Raw genomic sequence first — 17,371 nt, forward strand, 5'->3', positions numbered from 1 at the left:
TACGGTGTTTGGAATTTATGGGGTAGTCCCAGTTTTGTCCATAAAATGGGGCCTAACATGCAGGTTTTAGTGTCTACCCCACCACATTTCACGTTTTCCAGTATTTTTCCTTCTCCTTTTAAAAATCTGACAGTTTGGACCTATCGAGAAGGAACGGTGGTTGCATTTTTATCACACTTATTTATGCCGGTGCAATAAAATATGCAAAACAAATAATTCTGATTTGTGTGGTACCAGGAGTTACTGTACATTTTGCAAATTTCGAGCCACTCACAATGAGCTAGTCTGCTAATGTAGCCTAAGAATTCTATAAGGTACCTATTGATATAACCGCCAACAAATCAAAATGAGAAAGAAGTCCAATAACGCAGTCTACAAACTAAGGAAAGGTATTTGTACATTAAACTGCAGGTTATTTGTGGTAACTGTACTGTTCGCTGAAAAATCGGTTTTAAAGCTAAATATTCTCTGATACGGTTTGCTGTGTAACGCAATCATGAAAAGGGCCGGACTGGGAACCACAACTGGCCCTGGCAAAGTGCTCGACCGGCCCCCCCTCCCCACTTGGGGTGATTGGAGGTGCCGCCGAGCTCTTTGCCGGGCCGGTTTTCGGCTGATTTTGGTACATGCTCGATTTTGCAGCTATGCTGCAAAAACGGCCCTGTAACAAAAACGGGGGATTGCCCGGTGCCCGCTATGGCCAGTCCGGCCCGGATCATGAATAAAAAAACCTGTATACTACCTAGAGTAACTAGTCTTTCAATTAAAACTATAGATTACATGTTGTAAAGTCAACAGTATCTCAGACAAGTGCCCTGGCAAAACTCAGACATATTCTCTGAGATGCCTGCACTTTAAAGTCACCTACATGTTACCTGTGCCTAATGCTCTCTACAGTGAACTAGAAATTACCGGACATAATTGCATTGGAAGATCACCATGGACTACCTGGAATACCCAACCACCAGTTTATAGGTGACCACTAGCACAAAACTCCAAAACTCAACATGTGATTGCTTAAGATTGCTGCTTCCTCCAAATGTATACACTACCGGAACCAAAAATAACACACAGATTGATTTTCAGGACGCACGTTTAAAGACCACTAGCAGATTAACTGTGGTACCTAACCTGCCATAGACACATTAACTGAGGTAGAGCTCCTCCAAACAGCTCTGGTGAGTTACCTGAGGTAGCCGCCATCGAAGGTCACGAGCAGGCCTTCTTGCCAGTAGACAGTCTGAGTTCTCTTCACCCTGAACGTGCTACACCGATTCCTTTGGTTTCCAGTAAAACTGTAAATAGCAACCTTTCTGTTCCTGGACCTGGTGTTCTTCTTATTTTCATAGAGCTGAAAGACATATACTTAGGATGAAACAAATGTGGAAAACCTAAAATGTTACACTGCACCATGTGTTCGGAGCACTAAACAATAAAGAAGAGGTGTATCCGTTCTTCATTTGTTCTTGCAAAAAGATGTATATAGCTGCACAATAAAAAAAATAATTAAACTGGAATCATAGGTGTTAATCAATAGTGTAGTACTCAAAAAAGAACGCAAGTCCAAAGGCTGAATTTGGATTCCAGGGTGGTGCCCGCTCCTTCGAGAGGAATCCTTCTCCACCTTAAGAAGTCTATTCCAGGGATGTCCAACGTTGGCCTATGAGTAGCAGATCCATGGTGGATTTTCAGGATAGCCACATACATTATATTTACATACAATTAATCTGAATGGAACAAATCAACACAGCCTTTAGTTATCCTGAAAATGAGAAACAAATCCAACTCTCATGGACCAAGGCTGTAGACCCATGTCCTTCACTGCTTATGGATTTATTAAAATCAACCCATTTAGATGTTTCCAATGGTTTTGATTTCCAACATCTGTTACAAGGGCTTTACCTTCATTTACGCAGCTCTCTATAAGTCCAGCTGGGACAAAGTGAGAAAAGCGGCCCCTACCACTCTTGCGGCAGCCTGGCATCCATGATTCCTAGCCATCAAAATAGTCCTCTTTAAACAACAAGCATTATCAAAGCCAATAGGTCTAACCTTTAAGACCTAATGGCTTTGCCAAAAAGCATATTTTGCCTATACTGTACAGGATTGGTCAACGTAATGTGGGGCGGGGGAGGGAGGGGTTGGGGAGCACACAAGGGAGAGAGCAATACAGAGTGTGTGGTTTTAAATTGGACAGAAGCAGACAACACAGAGCATTGGAAGTCGAGGGGTGTTTTGCAGAGGGTAAACACATAAGGAAAAGATCAACATGGAGCACAGAGGGGTGCAGGGCAGGGATTGCAAGGAGAAATCACATGAGGGAAACCCAGGGGAGGTAGGCTGGAAAGCACACACACAAGGAAACGAGGGAGAAAGCAACATGGAGCACTGGGTTGGACATTGTAGATATTTTTATTTATTTATTTATTTCTTTTGTGTTTTTATAGAGTGCGAACTAGACCTGTGAAGGTATCAGAGCGCTTTACACGGTATACAGTGATGAACAAACAAAAGGTTTAAAGTGCAGAAATATACAAAATCAACATGTAAGGCTACAATCACCGTCAGAGTCTGTAACAACAAAGGACCCATATGATCTCGGCGTGAGGAGTTGGTGACCTGGGAAAGCAGTAGTCTTAGATTACTCAGGCACAATGTGGTGGTTGAGGGCAGGCCTTAGACGAGGAATTTACCCATGAGGAAGGTTTTGGCCTCCTTTTTGAAACGTGCTAGAGAAGGGATTCTTCTGATGGCAGTTGGGAGAGAGTTCCAAATTCTTGGTGCTGCTCTGGTGAACGACTTGTTGTAGGTTCTTTTTTTCTGAAAGTAGGCGGGTTGGTGTAGGAGGTTTCTAGCAGACCGGGAGTTCCTGCTTCCTCCGGATATCACACATTTCTGTGCCAGATAAGCAGGGGAGTTTGTGTATAGAGCCTTGTGTATAATGCATGCAAGTTTCAGCTGAATTCTGGCCTCTAGAGGGAGCCAATTCAGCGCTTTCATGTGTGGCGAGATGTGGTCGAACTTCCTGGTGCCTGTAAATAGTCTGGCGGCCGCATTGAGGCAGGCTTTTAGAGGCGCTAAGGCGATCTTGGGTAGACCTGTGAGGGTGGAACAGCCATATTCCAGAGATGACTAGTGCTTGAACTGCCATTTTAAAGTCAGGAGCATCGATGAAAGGTTTCAGCTTCCAAAGGTAGCTCAAGTGAATCTGGCTGCTTTAGCCATCGAGTTAATGTGGTCTTGCATGTTCAGGTTACAGTCGAGGATTATGCCCAGGGATTTGGTAGAGTCCACAATGGTTGGTGGGCAGTTCAGGGCTGTGATGGCCTTGATCCACCTTTGAGTCTCCGGGTTGGTTTTTGAAGGGGAGATTAGGAGAAATTCAGTTTTCTTTGCATTAAGTTTGAGTTGGTTATTGGCTAGCCATTGGACAGTCAGTTTCAGGGTCTCATTCAGAGAGAGGATCTCCTTGAGCGAAGAGATAGTGATGTATATTTGGGTATCGTTCGCATACATATGGTAGGAGATGTTGGTGGTACGGAGAACTTCGGTGAGTGGCTTTAGGTAAAGATTAAAGAGGGTGGGTGTAAGAAGGTGAGTTTCTGTTGCAGTACCCCCCACTTTTTGCCTGATATCTGATACACTTTTTCCTTGGTGTGCCCTGGGTCCCTGCCAATCAGGTACCCAGGGACTGTGTTCCTTTCCTAAAACTGTTAAAACTAAAACCCAATTGGCATCTCTGGCCACCTGTCAGCCCCTAGTTAATGGTACCCTAGGTACCCAGGGCATGGTGACCAGAGAAGACCCCTAAGGGCTCCATCACTTATTGTGCCACCCTCAGGGGCCCTGTACCCTGGCACCCACACACTGCCTTTGCAGGCTGAGTGCCTAAGTACAGAACTAAACAAAGAGTCGACATGGCACACATCCCTGTGCGCCATGCCCACAACCCGATTGCCCTGGCATACTTCTGTCACCCCTCTAGCTGGGTGCCCTATACCAGTGGTGTGGGCACAGGTGCATGAGCCCTGTACCCCTACAGTACCCAGGGCCATTCCTGGGCCCTGTAAGTGCAGTGGTCATTAAGAGTATATGGTGCTGGGAGGTCAACATTACGAACTCCATAACACCATAATGGCTACACTGAAGACTGACAAGTTTGGTATCAAACTTCTCAGCACATTAAATCCACACTAATGCCAGTGTGGGATTTAATGAAAAATGCACCACAGAGGGCATCTTAGAGATGCCCCCTGAAACCTAACCACAATCAACGTCTGGACTGAGAGGCTGCCTAGGCTGCCACACAGCAGACATGTTGCTGGACCCCTGGGTGGAGTGCCCCCACTCTCCTGGGCCTGCAGCTGCTAAAAAGAGGAAGACACCAACTGATTTGGCCCAAGCCCTACGGGCCTGTCGACCTCGAACCTGCTCCTGTTAAACCCCGGCATCTCCAGTGGTCAGCAACCTCAAAAACCCCGGAGGACCTGACTGACTTGTGACTCTGACTACCTGGGTCTCCCACGAGCAGTGGTACTGCTCAAAGCAAGTAACAAGCCCTGGCATCAGCCCGGAACCGCGAACCCTGCACACTCTGCACCCGCCAATCCTGGCCTGTGCTGGAGTGAATGAAGACCCTGAGGACGTCCCCCCGGCAATTCTGACCTGGAACCCAGTGCCCATGGACCCTCTTCGACGATCCCGATGACGCCTGCAGCCTCAGGACAAAGGACCCCTCCGACCGCGACCAGCAGGGTGTAAGATTTCCCAACCTTAAAAGACACCCCTGCACCCGGCGCCCCACGGCTCCCTGTGCCTAACTCCTGGGTGCTTACCTATCCTCCAAGATACCAACTTACCCAGCGAAGTGTTGGTCGCTCCAGAAGATCCTCCGTCCCCGAGCCTGCAGCATTTGTTCCCTTTTCAAGATCTCCATTGAATAACATTGAGCGCCTGACGGCTCAAAAGCACTCTGGACCCAGCCGGCCGAGTGACCCTGGCAGTGCAACCTGTTCCCTAACCTCCTTCCCCATTTGCACTGAGCAAGTGACCAGGAGCCCAGCTCCCAGAGCCGCGTGGCCTGCTAGCCAGCCGCCACCAACCGAAGGCCCCCTGCCTCTCATTGGATAACATTGGGCCTAACTACCTCTGCACCCGGCTGCCCCTGTGCCACTGAGGGTGTACTAAATGTACCTACCTGACCCTGGGGGTCCCCTGAGTCTATGCCCAGAACCTTAACTTCACCTGAAAACCTATGATTCACTTTCCTGCCATAGGATAACATTGACTCGTTTGACTCGAAAAATCTTCTACGTGTGAAGTTTTGAAACTTTAAAATATTCATCTAAAATCAGCCGAATAACAAATTTCAAATTACTCACCTGTGATCAGGAGAGAAGCCAGTACTGTACCTTGTAGCCCAGTACTGAACCACAAAAGTAATCACAACCGTGTTTGCTAGTTATCTAAATGTCTGCCATAGGAAACCATTGACTGTTTTTCTGTGAAATTTCTTCTAAGTGTGAAGTTTTGAAATGTTAAAATATTCATCTAAAATCAGCCGAATATCGAAATCCGAAGTACTCACCTGTAATTAGGAGAGAAGCCAGTGCTGTATCTAGTAGCCCAGTACTGAACCGCAAAAGTAATCACAACCGTGGTGGTAGTAATCTAAATTTTGTCCGTAGGAAACCATTGACTGTTTTTCTGTGAAATTTCTTGTCTACTTTTGAAAATTACAAATAGTCCTTAAAATTCGTACCAACTACTAAAACGTAATTACTTACCTGTCTTAGGTAGAGACCCCAGTGCTGAACCTAGGAGTCCAGTACTGGATTACAAAAGTAACGAGAATCTACTTAACCTGTGCTTTGAATTTCCTTCCATTGGATAACATTGCTGGTTTTTCACTGAAAAGTTTCTAAGCGCCTTTAAATATCATTGCAATAACTAAAACGTTTTTTACTAAACAGTTTTCAGCTTAGACCCCAGGACTGAATATAGGATCCAATCCTGAAGTTACAAAAGTAATCTATAAAGTAACTAGCTGCATTTATGTAGAAATACCCATTGAGCTCAATGTTGAATTGTGTTTAGAATTGTGTTGTCTACAGCAACCATTGTACCTATTGTGTTTACAAAGTTTATTGCCTCTTTGCAAAGTGATTACATGAGAGTACTCATATTGAGAAAAGTATATTTTGATACCTGTTGGTTCTAAAAATAAAACAACTATATCTTTGGATATAAAAATAATTGGCCTAGAGTTCAGTTCTTGAGTGTGTGAAACCTTTTACTGACTGAGTGTGTACAACAAATAAGTTACACTGTCCTCTTGTACTGCCTTAATGTTCGACCAAGCTACCACTTTAGAGAGTAAGGTCAAACCTGGCTTTAACCTCTGGGGATTGTGGACTCTATACACACTGTACCTTACTTTGGTCCAGTACATATAGAGCCACTTTCTTTCAGTGGGGGACAGGGTTGAACCTTGGGGGACTCCGACCGTGACCGGGGTGGGAACTGATAGGTTGCCGTTGATGAGGAATCTCTGAGAGCGGTTGTGGAGAAAGGACCTGAACCATTCTAGTACCACGCCATCCAGACCCATCCTGAATTTGAGGCGTTCAAGTAGTTTTTCATGGTTGACCGTATTGACGGCGGAGGATTGATCAAGGAGGATTAGAAGGCAGATTTTGCCTTGGTCTAGGGCTTGGAGGGCAGTGTCCACGATGTGGAGCATAGCAGTTTCAGTGCTGTACCCTGGTCTGAATCCAGATTGAAAGGCATCAAGTAGGTGGAAATTGTTGATGTGCTGACTTAGTTTCTGTTGTACACACTTCTCCAAAACTTTGGCTAATAGCGGGATATTGGAGATAGGTCTGAAATTGTCAGGGGAGGCTGGGTCCAGTGAAGGTATTTTCAAAATGGGGAGGACTTGGCCGGCTTTCAAAGGGTCCGGGATCAAGCCCTGCTGGAAAGAGGCATTGATAATTGTAGTCCAGCAAGGAACGATGGATTGGGAGGCGGCAGCGAGGCAGTTGGAAGGTAGCGGGTCATTGAAGTGGTTATTTGGTTTTAAAGTAGAGAGGATTTTTAAGATGGAGTTTTCGTTATAGTATTCAACGTCAGTCCAGCAGGCTTGGTTTTTAGGAGAGGCCGGGATGGTTGATGCGGAAGAATGGGACAGGACAGGAAGTGGTTGGGAGTAGGTGGTGGTACTGAGTTAAATTCCTAATGGCGAGATTTTATCAGCGAAGAAGGAGGAGAATTCATCTGACGATATTAGCGATTTGGGGTATTCTTTCGGTGTTTTAGCCAGTTTATTAGATTGGAGTTTGAACAGTTCAAAGAGCTTTTGGGGTCTATTCTTGGCGTTCCCCAGTTCTGATCTGATATATTATTTTTTGCAATTGAGGATATGCTTATTGTAGGCATTTCTCGCCTGACAGAGAAGTTTTAGATGCGTTGCAGACGTGTGTTGTCTCCAGATTCTTTCAGATTGCCGTAGGGATCTCCTCTCCATATCGAGGGAGCCAGTGAACCAAGGGTTTCTGTCTTTGATTTGGGTTCTTTTTAGTTTAAGAGGGGCAAGGTCATCCAGAATGTTTGAAATGTATGACGAGTAATGCTCATTGAGGTCGCTGACCGTGGTTATGTGCGAGAGGGCAAGGTCAGATTTGCAGCGAGCCTCTAGTTTCATCAGGTCGAGGTTCTTAGTATCTCTGGTCCAGCGTTTGGGAATCACCGGTTGACACGACTTTGTCTTGCGGGTCCCGGGTAAAATTAAAGAGATGGAGTGATGGTCAAACCATTCACAAGGGTCTATGGAGATAAGCTTGACTGCAGAATCCTTAGAAATGATCAAGTCAAGGATGGCCCCTTTTGAGTGAGTTGGCAGAGAGGAGGCTTGAGTCAGGGCTAGGTCGGTTAGGAGGTCTTTGATGGCGTTGATGTAGGATATGAGATGCATATGAGCAACTCCGACTCCAGGGGAGGAGAAGTACACACCACATAGGGTATTTTGGGTGGGGAGGAGAAGTACATAAGGGAGAGAGCAACACACTAGGCACACAAGGGAGACAACAACACAGAAATCAGTGGGAAGAATTACACACAGGAGAGACCTGGAAATCACATGCACTCTAATGGAGCACTTAACTTGAAAAAAATATTCTCCCTAAACGTAAGCAGTGGAAGGAGACAAGACAGGCAGTTGAAAGGATGGTAAAGAGGGTATGCTCCAGGGAAGGGACAAACACCAGAAAAACCATTGAATAAGAAGCAAGCAAATAAGACTGAAAATAAAGTCAACCTATGGTATGCAATAGGTGGGATCAAAGCCCAATGTACCTTTTTGGTAAGCCCTTAAAAAGTCTTTCACGGGGGCGTAGCCAAGTGGTCAAACATGGCAGACACACTTTAGACTAGTTCCCATAGCCCTATCCTATATCAGACACATATCCTGCTAAATTGGCCCTTCAAAACAAATCTGTGCACCCGCAGAGAAACCCCAACTCAACTGGCACAAACAGGTAGGCAAGCGACAACATACTGGGGCTGTATGCCGAGAGGTCGGCAGACAAGGTGCGGTGGCCTAGACACGAGATCAGCATGGAGATCGAGGGCCTGTGAAGGGCTCCGGGAGACCATCGGTGGAGCTGCGTGCCCCCTTTAGAGGCCGGTGAGTGAAGCAACGTTGCTGCTGCTTGGCCCATTCATTAATGGGTGCGCAGGGGATCTTCTGGAAGCGGCCTGGCGTAGTGGAGGCTGCAGAAGAGGCCTCGCCAAAATACCCTGCGGTTGGCGATCAGGCCACACTCGGTTCTGGCAGCCCGAGCAGGCTGCGGCGCTTGAGAGCCACAGAGACATGAAGAGGCACAACAAGACTTGCCAGAGGAGGAGACGGCCTGGTGAAGATATTGTCACCTGCCCGGCTCAGTCCTGCCTGCGAGGTGTGTCCGGGCCGGGCTGTGGGCCAGGAGGGGGAGATGATGCTGCGTTCCTGCACAGTGGAGGCCCAGCTGCCCAATGTCACACTGAGTTCATACAGAACTCACACCTAGTGTCGTGGAGCCGGAGAAGACGGTGCGCACTCGGCGCCTGGCACTCGGCTGCCTCCGGGACATACTGCACCAGAAATTGGGAGCCTGCATGCCGGTGGAATTGCTGCAGCAGAAGCCGCCCCGAGGTAGCTCCGAACCCCCGGGCTGGGATGAAGAAACCTGCCCTGTTGGCCTCATATTGAATATGCCAAAGCCCTGGGTGCCCTAAGACAATGCATACTCTGCAATCGAGGCACCCCTGGAGGGCGTGGGGGTAAGTCCACCTTTGGAAGAGGTCGGCTCCCCCCTGGCCTCCATCCACTGAGGGGATATCCAGGCCGGTGCCAGCGAGATAAAGGGGGGGGGAGAACAAACAAAAAACTCCAGTTGATACATAGACGCGACACCACTGCAGAACAAGAAACAGATTAACCTCCTGAGCTCCCAACATGCCTGCAACAACCTGTCACTAAGCCCTTGGACCTCAACGGAACTGTCCTAGGATGAAAGATAATGTGCCGGTGCTAAGCAGAGCACAATGGACAGATACACAGGCACTGGGGTCCCAGTGCCACCCCCGTAGGACCCACTAGTGCCATACCAGACAATGCAGCACCGATAGCCGCAATCACACAATCGAGAGACATGTTGGACACAAAAAAAGGTGAGGTCGGCTCTGATGTTCTGCTTATATGTCAAGGTCTGTGCAATGCCATAGATAGAATCACAGAGACCGATGCAAAGCAGTCGGGGGTAGAAGACACTGTCACCTACCTGCAGAAAAAGGTGCACACCCTAGAGACTATCACAAAAGACCTTGTGACGCAGGTCAAGGATGCGGAAGATAGGGCCTGAAGGAACAACCTAAGTTTTGTGGGATGCCCGAGGGCTGCGAGGGAGATGAAATGCTTAAATTCCTTCCTACGAGGCTTATGGACTGGCTCCCCCTGGATCCTCTGTCTCAATACTGCATCGTAGAGCAAGCGCACAGAGCACTACTTCAGAAACCCCCTCCTGGTGCCAGGCAGAGACCCGTCATAGCCCGGATTCTAAACTACCACGATGGGGATGTTATCCTGAAACAGGCCAGATTAAAAGACTCAATATTCTTCGCCTCCCAAAGCACACTGATCTTTTGGGACTATGCTAAACTAGTCCAACAGAGTTTTCAATCCTTCACTAAGGCCAAAGCTTGTCTGCGCGAATGAAAAATCCCCTATGCTCTGTTATTTCCAGCCCGCCTGAGGGTGACCTATCGATTGAGTTTGCTCTTCTTTGAATCTCAGGAAGAAGTCTTTACATGGACAGATGAAACGATAAAGGTTAAGCCGCATACCCCGCTGCGGCGCGCCTCGCCTCAAACTCATCCTCCAGCGATCTCACCAGCAAACAGCCTAAACATCAAGGAAAATGCAATCACAGATCCAGATCATGTAGACGCTCCAAGTCTCGCACAGATTCAACACAAAGAAAAGTTGGGGCTCAAAGTGCACCAACAACTCTGTGACACAATATATATCTATTGAGGCAATCTGCTGAATATACGGCTGCTGATGGCGAAAGATTGGAAGGGCTGCATCCCGCTAGAGGACATTCTCAGACTCTAGGCGTTGCTATAGACACATGGGGAGTTTAATGGAGATCCATTGGAGGGGGCAGGTATCTGGCTCCAGTTGTGGTCGGAACCGTACTCACACCGCAACAGACACTTCAACCATTTTGAGGTATAAGGGGGGGGGGGGGCTGTTGGGAAAGTTCCTAAAGAATGCCCCCCCCAGAAAAAGCAACACACAGGTCTACTTTGGGACACATGCACTGCCTGACCCGATGTCCACAAGTATGACAAATGCCCCGGGAAGTGGGCTCCGGATAGTTTAGCTGGAATTAAAGAGGCATCTTGGATAAGATAAAAAGGGGCCCTATTTTCCACCAGGCTAAACAATACCAAGCAGATGTCTTACTGCTGGAGGCGACCCACCTTATGGGTATGAAAACACCATACCTCTCCCTCTTTGGTTACACCCAGGTCTTTCACTCTGGGTTCACTAGGGGCTCCCGGGGAGTAGCCATCCTAGTTCATTGCAGAATCCCATATATACACAATAGATCCTGGATAGATCCCCGGGACAGATACATAGTCATTGCGGACACAATGTAAGGGGAACAACTCATGCTAGGCAGAGTTTTCGCACCCCTGCCCCTCACATGGACTTGGTGGAGAGCCTGACATTGCTATGGACTAAAATACCTGACTGACTGACAATAGTCAGAGGGGATTGCAACAACGTAATCAACACGAACCGGGATAGGTGATGAGCGACAGGTGAACTACCAATGACACAGGCCTTGTGTTTGAAATTCTTGCTAGATAGGTTGGGGTGGACAGACACATGGTGGAGGATACACCAGACGAACCAAGGATACACATATTACTCAGGGGTACACAACACATTTTCTTGCCAAGATATTACATATTTATGTCATCAAGGTATACTCATAGAGCTAAAAAGGCGAAATTCTGCCCAGGGATCGCTCCGATCAGTACCCGGTGACACTTTGGATTGGTCCTGAGCGTCCTGCTTTTCGCTGGCGTCTATCCACATAGTACCTCCACGATGAATACTTTAGGACACATGTGCATCAAGCGATAGATGAATATCTGGATAGAAATGCAGTCTCAGTGGCATCAGCGGAGACTCTATTGAAGGCTATGAAGCCAATGCTTTGAGTCACAGATATACCATATTGTGCTACGTAACGCCGCTGCGAGAAACTACTACAGTGCAAGGTACAGGGGGATGAGAGCACACTGCTTTACCTCCCAGCCAGTTCACCCCTTTGCATTATGGTAAATGCAGTTCACTTTAAATGTTTACTTCATTTTTTGCTGTAGTGTTTCACCAAGGTTGGTGCAGGTTAGTGCTGTGAATTTCTTGACACATGTGTTTCTGGAGATTATCCTACATCAGTAGAGATACAAAACCAATATTCATCTGGGGTTGCTGAGAAAGCTGCCACAATCCTCTCAGGTCTCAGTACCTCTACCAGGTGCATCTCTAAAAGTTCGCCAGCTCAATGGCTCAACGGAGCCTTTTCAAACAGGGGGATGGGAGCCCACTGCTACTACAGTCCAAGGCTCAGCTCATAGATCTGGAGCAGCAAGGACGGGAAGAGAATAGTAGTCCGGTGCGCCGTCAGATGCTTCTTACGCAACAGATACATACAAGTGAACTACTGGAAGAGGCCAGACTAGCGTGGATGGCGTCTCAGAGTAGGATATACCAATAGCGGGACAAATCAAGTAAATTACTGCACCACCTGTGCCAGGAAGCGCTCCACCCCGTAGACCTTCCAGGTATTCACGGCTCAGATGGCGCAGTGCTCAACGAGCTGTCTCAGATTGTCATCAGCTTTTCAACTTACTATACAGAGTTATACGCCCCTAGGGAGACTTTATCAGAAAGTCCTGGAGTGGAGTCCTCGAGCTTGTACCATTGGCATAACGGTATGCTGCTGTTGGCTGCATTTTGACCTTATGGGGGAAAAACTTTAATCCCCCTAGTGAGCTCCTAGTAGGAGTCCATCTGGCAATTTTAAAAAGCATCAGGGAGGTGAAAATGCGTCCCTGTGCCCTGATGAAATTACCATAAATTGTGTAAGGCAATGAAACATGTCGGCCGTTTCAAATAAAATGGTCTAAACATGCTGTTTCTTCTGATCTGAGTGTGGACACTATCAATAATAAAGAATGTATGGAATAGTGGTCCACAACTCATTTTAATTTAGTATTTTATATTTCTTCTTTTGCACATTACTGGGTCTAGACGGCTGTTGGATGACAGTATAATATACACGTTATTTTTCCTTCACCTTTTCACATGAACTTGAGATTTAGGCAAAACTTCCACTTCTTCTTTCTTTTTCTGTCATGAAGGTTGCCAATGATGACAGAATGAGCAAGCTGGTGAGTACCAACCAGTAGCTCCACGGATGGTGCTTACGTGAGGCACTTTCTGCATTTTCTCACACTTTTTCTTTGGTGGATGTGAGATTAATTGGGGATGGTTGACAAACAAAAATCTTTTAAGATAACACTTTGAGGTGGGTATGACCGGACAAATAAACATAGTCCTACCAAGGTGCACATAATACCCGCTTGAGACAAACCACAGAGTTCTGTGTAACCAGGTCATTTGTATATAGATTCTGTGAGAGGAGGGCGACCTGGTTATATTCCCTCTTTTGCTCCCATTTTTTGTAGACTTTATCAGAAGCCACTATACAACGCTTTATTGAGGACTTGCTGCCGAAAACCCAGCTGAATGCAGCACGCATGGAGTTAGACACACCCCTCACACTGGAGGAACTGGGTGCTGCACCAATGGAACTACATACAGGCAAAGCACCGGGCCCGAATGGCTTCCCATGTGAATTCTGTAAAACCTACCACTCCAAACTTGGCGCTCACTACCTAGAGGTGATCAACAAGGGCATGGAAGTGTGCCAACTCCCACCAGATTGGAGATACGCCGAGGTGGTGGTATTCCTCAAACCTGGTCGAGCTCCAGAGCAGCACGCCTCATATTGTCCCATTTCCCTGTTAAATATAGAAGCTAAAATACTAACCGCATAATGCCATATATAACAGAATCAGTACACCCGGGTAAAGCGGGATTCGCGCCTCACCGGGCCACGTGCCATAATATATGCTGTGTCCATACTGCCATAGCGGCGATAAAACGTTATGATGGTCCTGCCGCTCTGCTACTGGCGTTTAACACGATAAGTTGGTGATATCTCTTTGCACGCCTGGGACGCCTTAACATCGGCCCTCATCTCCTATCATACATACATCTCCTAAACAAGGGCCTTACAGAATTGGTGCATGTGCAGGGTCGGCATCTCACACCTTCCCAATAGGCAGGGGCACCTGACAGGGATGTCCTCTATCTCCATACCTTTTTGCCCTGGCAATGGAGTCGCTGGCGGCATGGGTCAGAATAGATGCCCAAGTGCGCGGTTTCAAATGGTCAAGAGAGGTCTCCAAATGTATAGAATTATATGCAGACGACATCCTATTTTTCCTCACTGATCTCAATAGGATGGGCCGAGACTGCTCCGCATAATGCAGATCTTCCGCAACACCTCTGACCTCTTTATGAATGCCCACAACCCAACTCTATGGCCACTGAAGGGGGCAAACTAATTGGGTGAGTGGTCCAAAGAGGTAACGGTCGCCATGGAGGGTGTATCATATCAGGTGTCTTTTTGTTGGCTTCTCAACATAAATCTTGAGAGAACTATCTTGCCCCGGTGTGGTCACAAGTTCAAGATGAGACACAGTCTTGGTCTCACCTGCCCCTGTCCATTTTTGCTATTTTCAAGATGATATCTCTCCCATGCCTCATATAACAGACACAGAACCACCCATACCCAATCCCATCTATGTGGTTCAGACAGATAAACACAATTTTGGGGCAGTTTCTCTGGGGGAGGGGCCAGATCGATTCGGGTGGTCGTGTGAACCTGCTTTCAATCCACATAGTGTGGGGGGATGGCCACACCGGACGCTCAATCATACTACACCGCCTCCCACCTACTGGTATTAAATGAATGGTGGTACGGGGATAGAAAAGACCAGGTACACGCAGTAGAATGCTGGCTGAAGGGAGCCAGAACCCTCCACATATATTTATATGCAGCACTGGTGCTTCGGACACTGCCGCCGGCAACAAAGGTAGTTTTCCGGGCCTGGAAACAATCATTACATAGGACGGGATGGTGGGGTAAACTGCCGGGGGAGACTCCCTTGTGGCACAATGGCCTTCTGCCTCCGCTGGCTGCTTTGGCTTTCGGGATGGGACAATATAGGCATCCCCACACTCTGGGTGGTTATGCAGGGACCGGTTCTAAAGTCATTCCAAGAGCTTCAAAAGGGACATGGTATACCCCGCACCCAGTGTTATAAATATCTTCAATGACGACATGCCCTGACTCCACATATCTCACAACTAGAAGCCCTGCTGGAATTTAACTCGATAGAAGCAAAGGTTTTTATGGGGCCCTAGGGGACCGCAAAATTACTAAAATATACCAATCCCTTATAACAACCAGTCCCACTACACTAGATACACTCAGAGACATGGCGCTCAGACGTGGGTCCACTTGACGAAGATGACTGTACTGAAGAATTGGAATCCTTCTGGGGCGTGGCCATCACCTCACGACAGAGGCTGATTCAGTTTAAATACCTACACCGGGTATACTATACTAGACACAGGCTCTGGAGGGCGGGACTTGGGACCTCCCCTACATGCTTGCGATATGGAACCATGGTACCTTTATACACACGACCTGGCAATGTCCGGCAGTCACCAAATTCTTGAAGAGGGTTGTAACATGCCTCTTGGAGGTACTGGGTTTGAATATCTCTATTACACCAAGTATGGTCCTACTGCACATCCCAGAGGGGATTAGAGGTAATCAGTATGTTAGGTAGTGGAGAAGCAGAATAGGACTAAATCTTTTCAGTTCTGTAAACCAGTCTTTATTTGCAACTTAATTAGAGGAGTTAAACAGGGTTTCTGGGAGTTGTAGTTCTACTTTACTACTTCTCTTCCCCAGGTCACCCAAAGTAAACAGGAACAATCAAAAAGATAGTGGAAGGAATTCCAGCGTCTTCTCCTTTGGGTATTTATAACTCCAGGCACCCGAGAGCCAGCGAAGCATATGAAAAAAAAAACAGAACAAAAGAAACAGTACTGGCTGGTATCTGCTAGTGTGCGCGGGAAGCAGGGGAGTGTCAGGGATGTGCACACGGTTACGTCACCAGTGAGGCAAGTTTAAACTATCGGAGACGCGAAGTCCCTTAATGCACTGGTACTCAGGCACTCCCTCCCTTACTACTTTCTTGCGGACAGCCCCAAACGGCCCCAAGGCGTCCCTGTACCTTGGTAAGCCACGACCGTCCTGGGCAGTGGCCGGCTAGCTTGTGTTGCCGAAGTGGGTCCAGTGTCCCGTCTGTGGCTCTTCTTCCGGTTTCCCTCTCTCCTGGTTTTTACACAGGCTATTCGTAGCTGTAGGCGTGCCTCCGGTCTCTAAGCTGGGGGCTTTCGGAGAAGGTCTGCACGCGATAGCGGTCCTCGCTGGGTCTTCGGTTCCCAGTGATCCGAACTTCGTGTAAGATGCCGTCTTCTTCTGCGTCTTCCTTTTTCAGCCGGCCGGGACCAGCTGATTCGGTCACATGGCAGACCTCCGGAACGGGACTAAAGAGACAGTGTCCCACTGACGGTATTTATTCATTTTTTATTTATTTTTTACATTTGTATGGCGCTCAGCTACCCAACAAGGGTTTCCCGGCGCCTATGACATTAGGTTGGACTAAGGTATAAGCGGAGTTAAATTTTAGCTCAGTTGTTTCTGGAAAAGCCAGGTTTTTACATATTTCCGGAAGCTAGCGTAGTTTTCCTCTTTCCGGATATGTAGGGGGAGTGTGTTCCACAGAATTGGCCCTCTGACAGAAAACGATCTGCCGCCAGTTCTTTGCAGTCTAAAACTGGGAACAGCGAAATTTGCTGCAGTTTGGGAGCGTAGGTTTCTTGTTGGTAGGTAAGGGGTGGCTAACGCTTGTAGATAGGCAGGTGCCGTTTATGGTTTTGATCTTAAACATGTAGCTCAGGGTTTTGAAGCTAATCCGGTGTTCAATCCTGAGCCAATGTAGATCGTTCAGGTATTTTGATATTCTTTCAGACGGTACAGTCTGGAAATAAAGAAGGGGACAGAGAGAAAGGTGAGTGGGAAAATGCTCCACACCCGTCACATGTGTACCGGAATCCAGGATCTGTGCGTCCTCACCACACACTACAAGCAGCATCTACTATTTCCAGGCCTCACATTGGCGAAGCAGGACTTTGGTAATCCTGAGCAGACGCCGGGTGGGCACCGGCTTGGCAACGGAACGCGCTAGCAGCAAGGAAAAAGCGCTCACAGCGCTAGGACAATATCAAGTGCTCACAGCGCTAGGGGCCAAATAAAGCGCTCTCAAGTGCTAGGCAAGGAATCTCAGCGCTCCCCAGCGCTGAAGGACAAGAGCGCAGCACTCTCAGACCTATAGGCACAGCAAAAGCTCCAGCAGGGACTGGAGGCAGGCAGGGGGTCAAGGCTGGGCCCAGAGCCACCTCACTGGGTCTCCAGGCAGGGAGACAGTCCAAGTGGCGGTCCTCCTGGCCCCAGCAACAGCAGCAGCCCCCTCTGGCAGAATCCTGGAAGAGAACAACATCTGTGGGGACACAGCCCCATTTTTATACACCACATTCCTTTGTCTAAGG

General features: G+C 47.7%; 1 protein-coding gene across 1 annotated transcript in view; it reads right to left on the minus strand.

The window, feature by feature from the left end:
• Positions 1-17,371, minus strand: part of LRRK1 (leucine rich repeat kinase 1) — a 758,414-nt gene that overhangs the window by 177,742 nt on the left and 563,301 nt on the right. Inside the window, exon 22 of the mRNA XM_086958057.1 lies at positions 1,188-1,351. Within this exon, the coding sequence (XP_086814183.1) occupies positions 1,188-1,351 (164 nt within the window). The remainder of the gene's footprint in view (positions 1-1,187; positions 1,352-17,371) is intronic.

The sequence above is a fragment of the Lissotriton vulgaris genome, chromosome 2_1 (assembly GCF_964263255.1).
Source record: "Lissotriton vulgaris chromosome 2_1, aLisVul1.2, whole genome shotgun sequence".
Lineage (NCBI taxonomy): Eukaryota > Metazoa > Chordata > Amphibia > Caudata > Salamandridae > Lissotriton > Lissotriton vulgaris.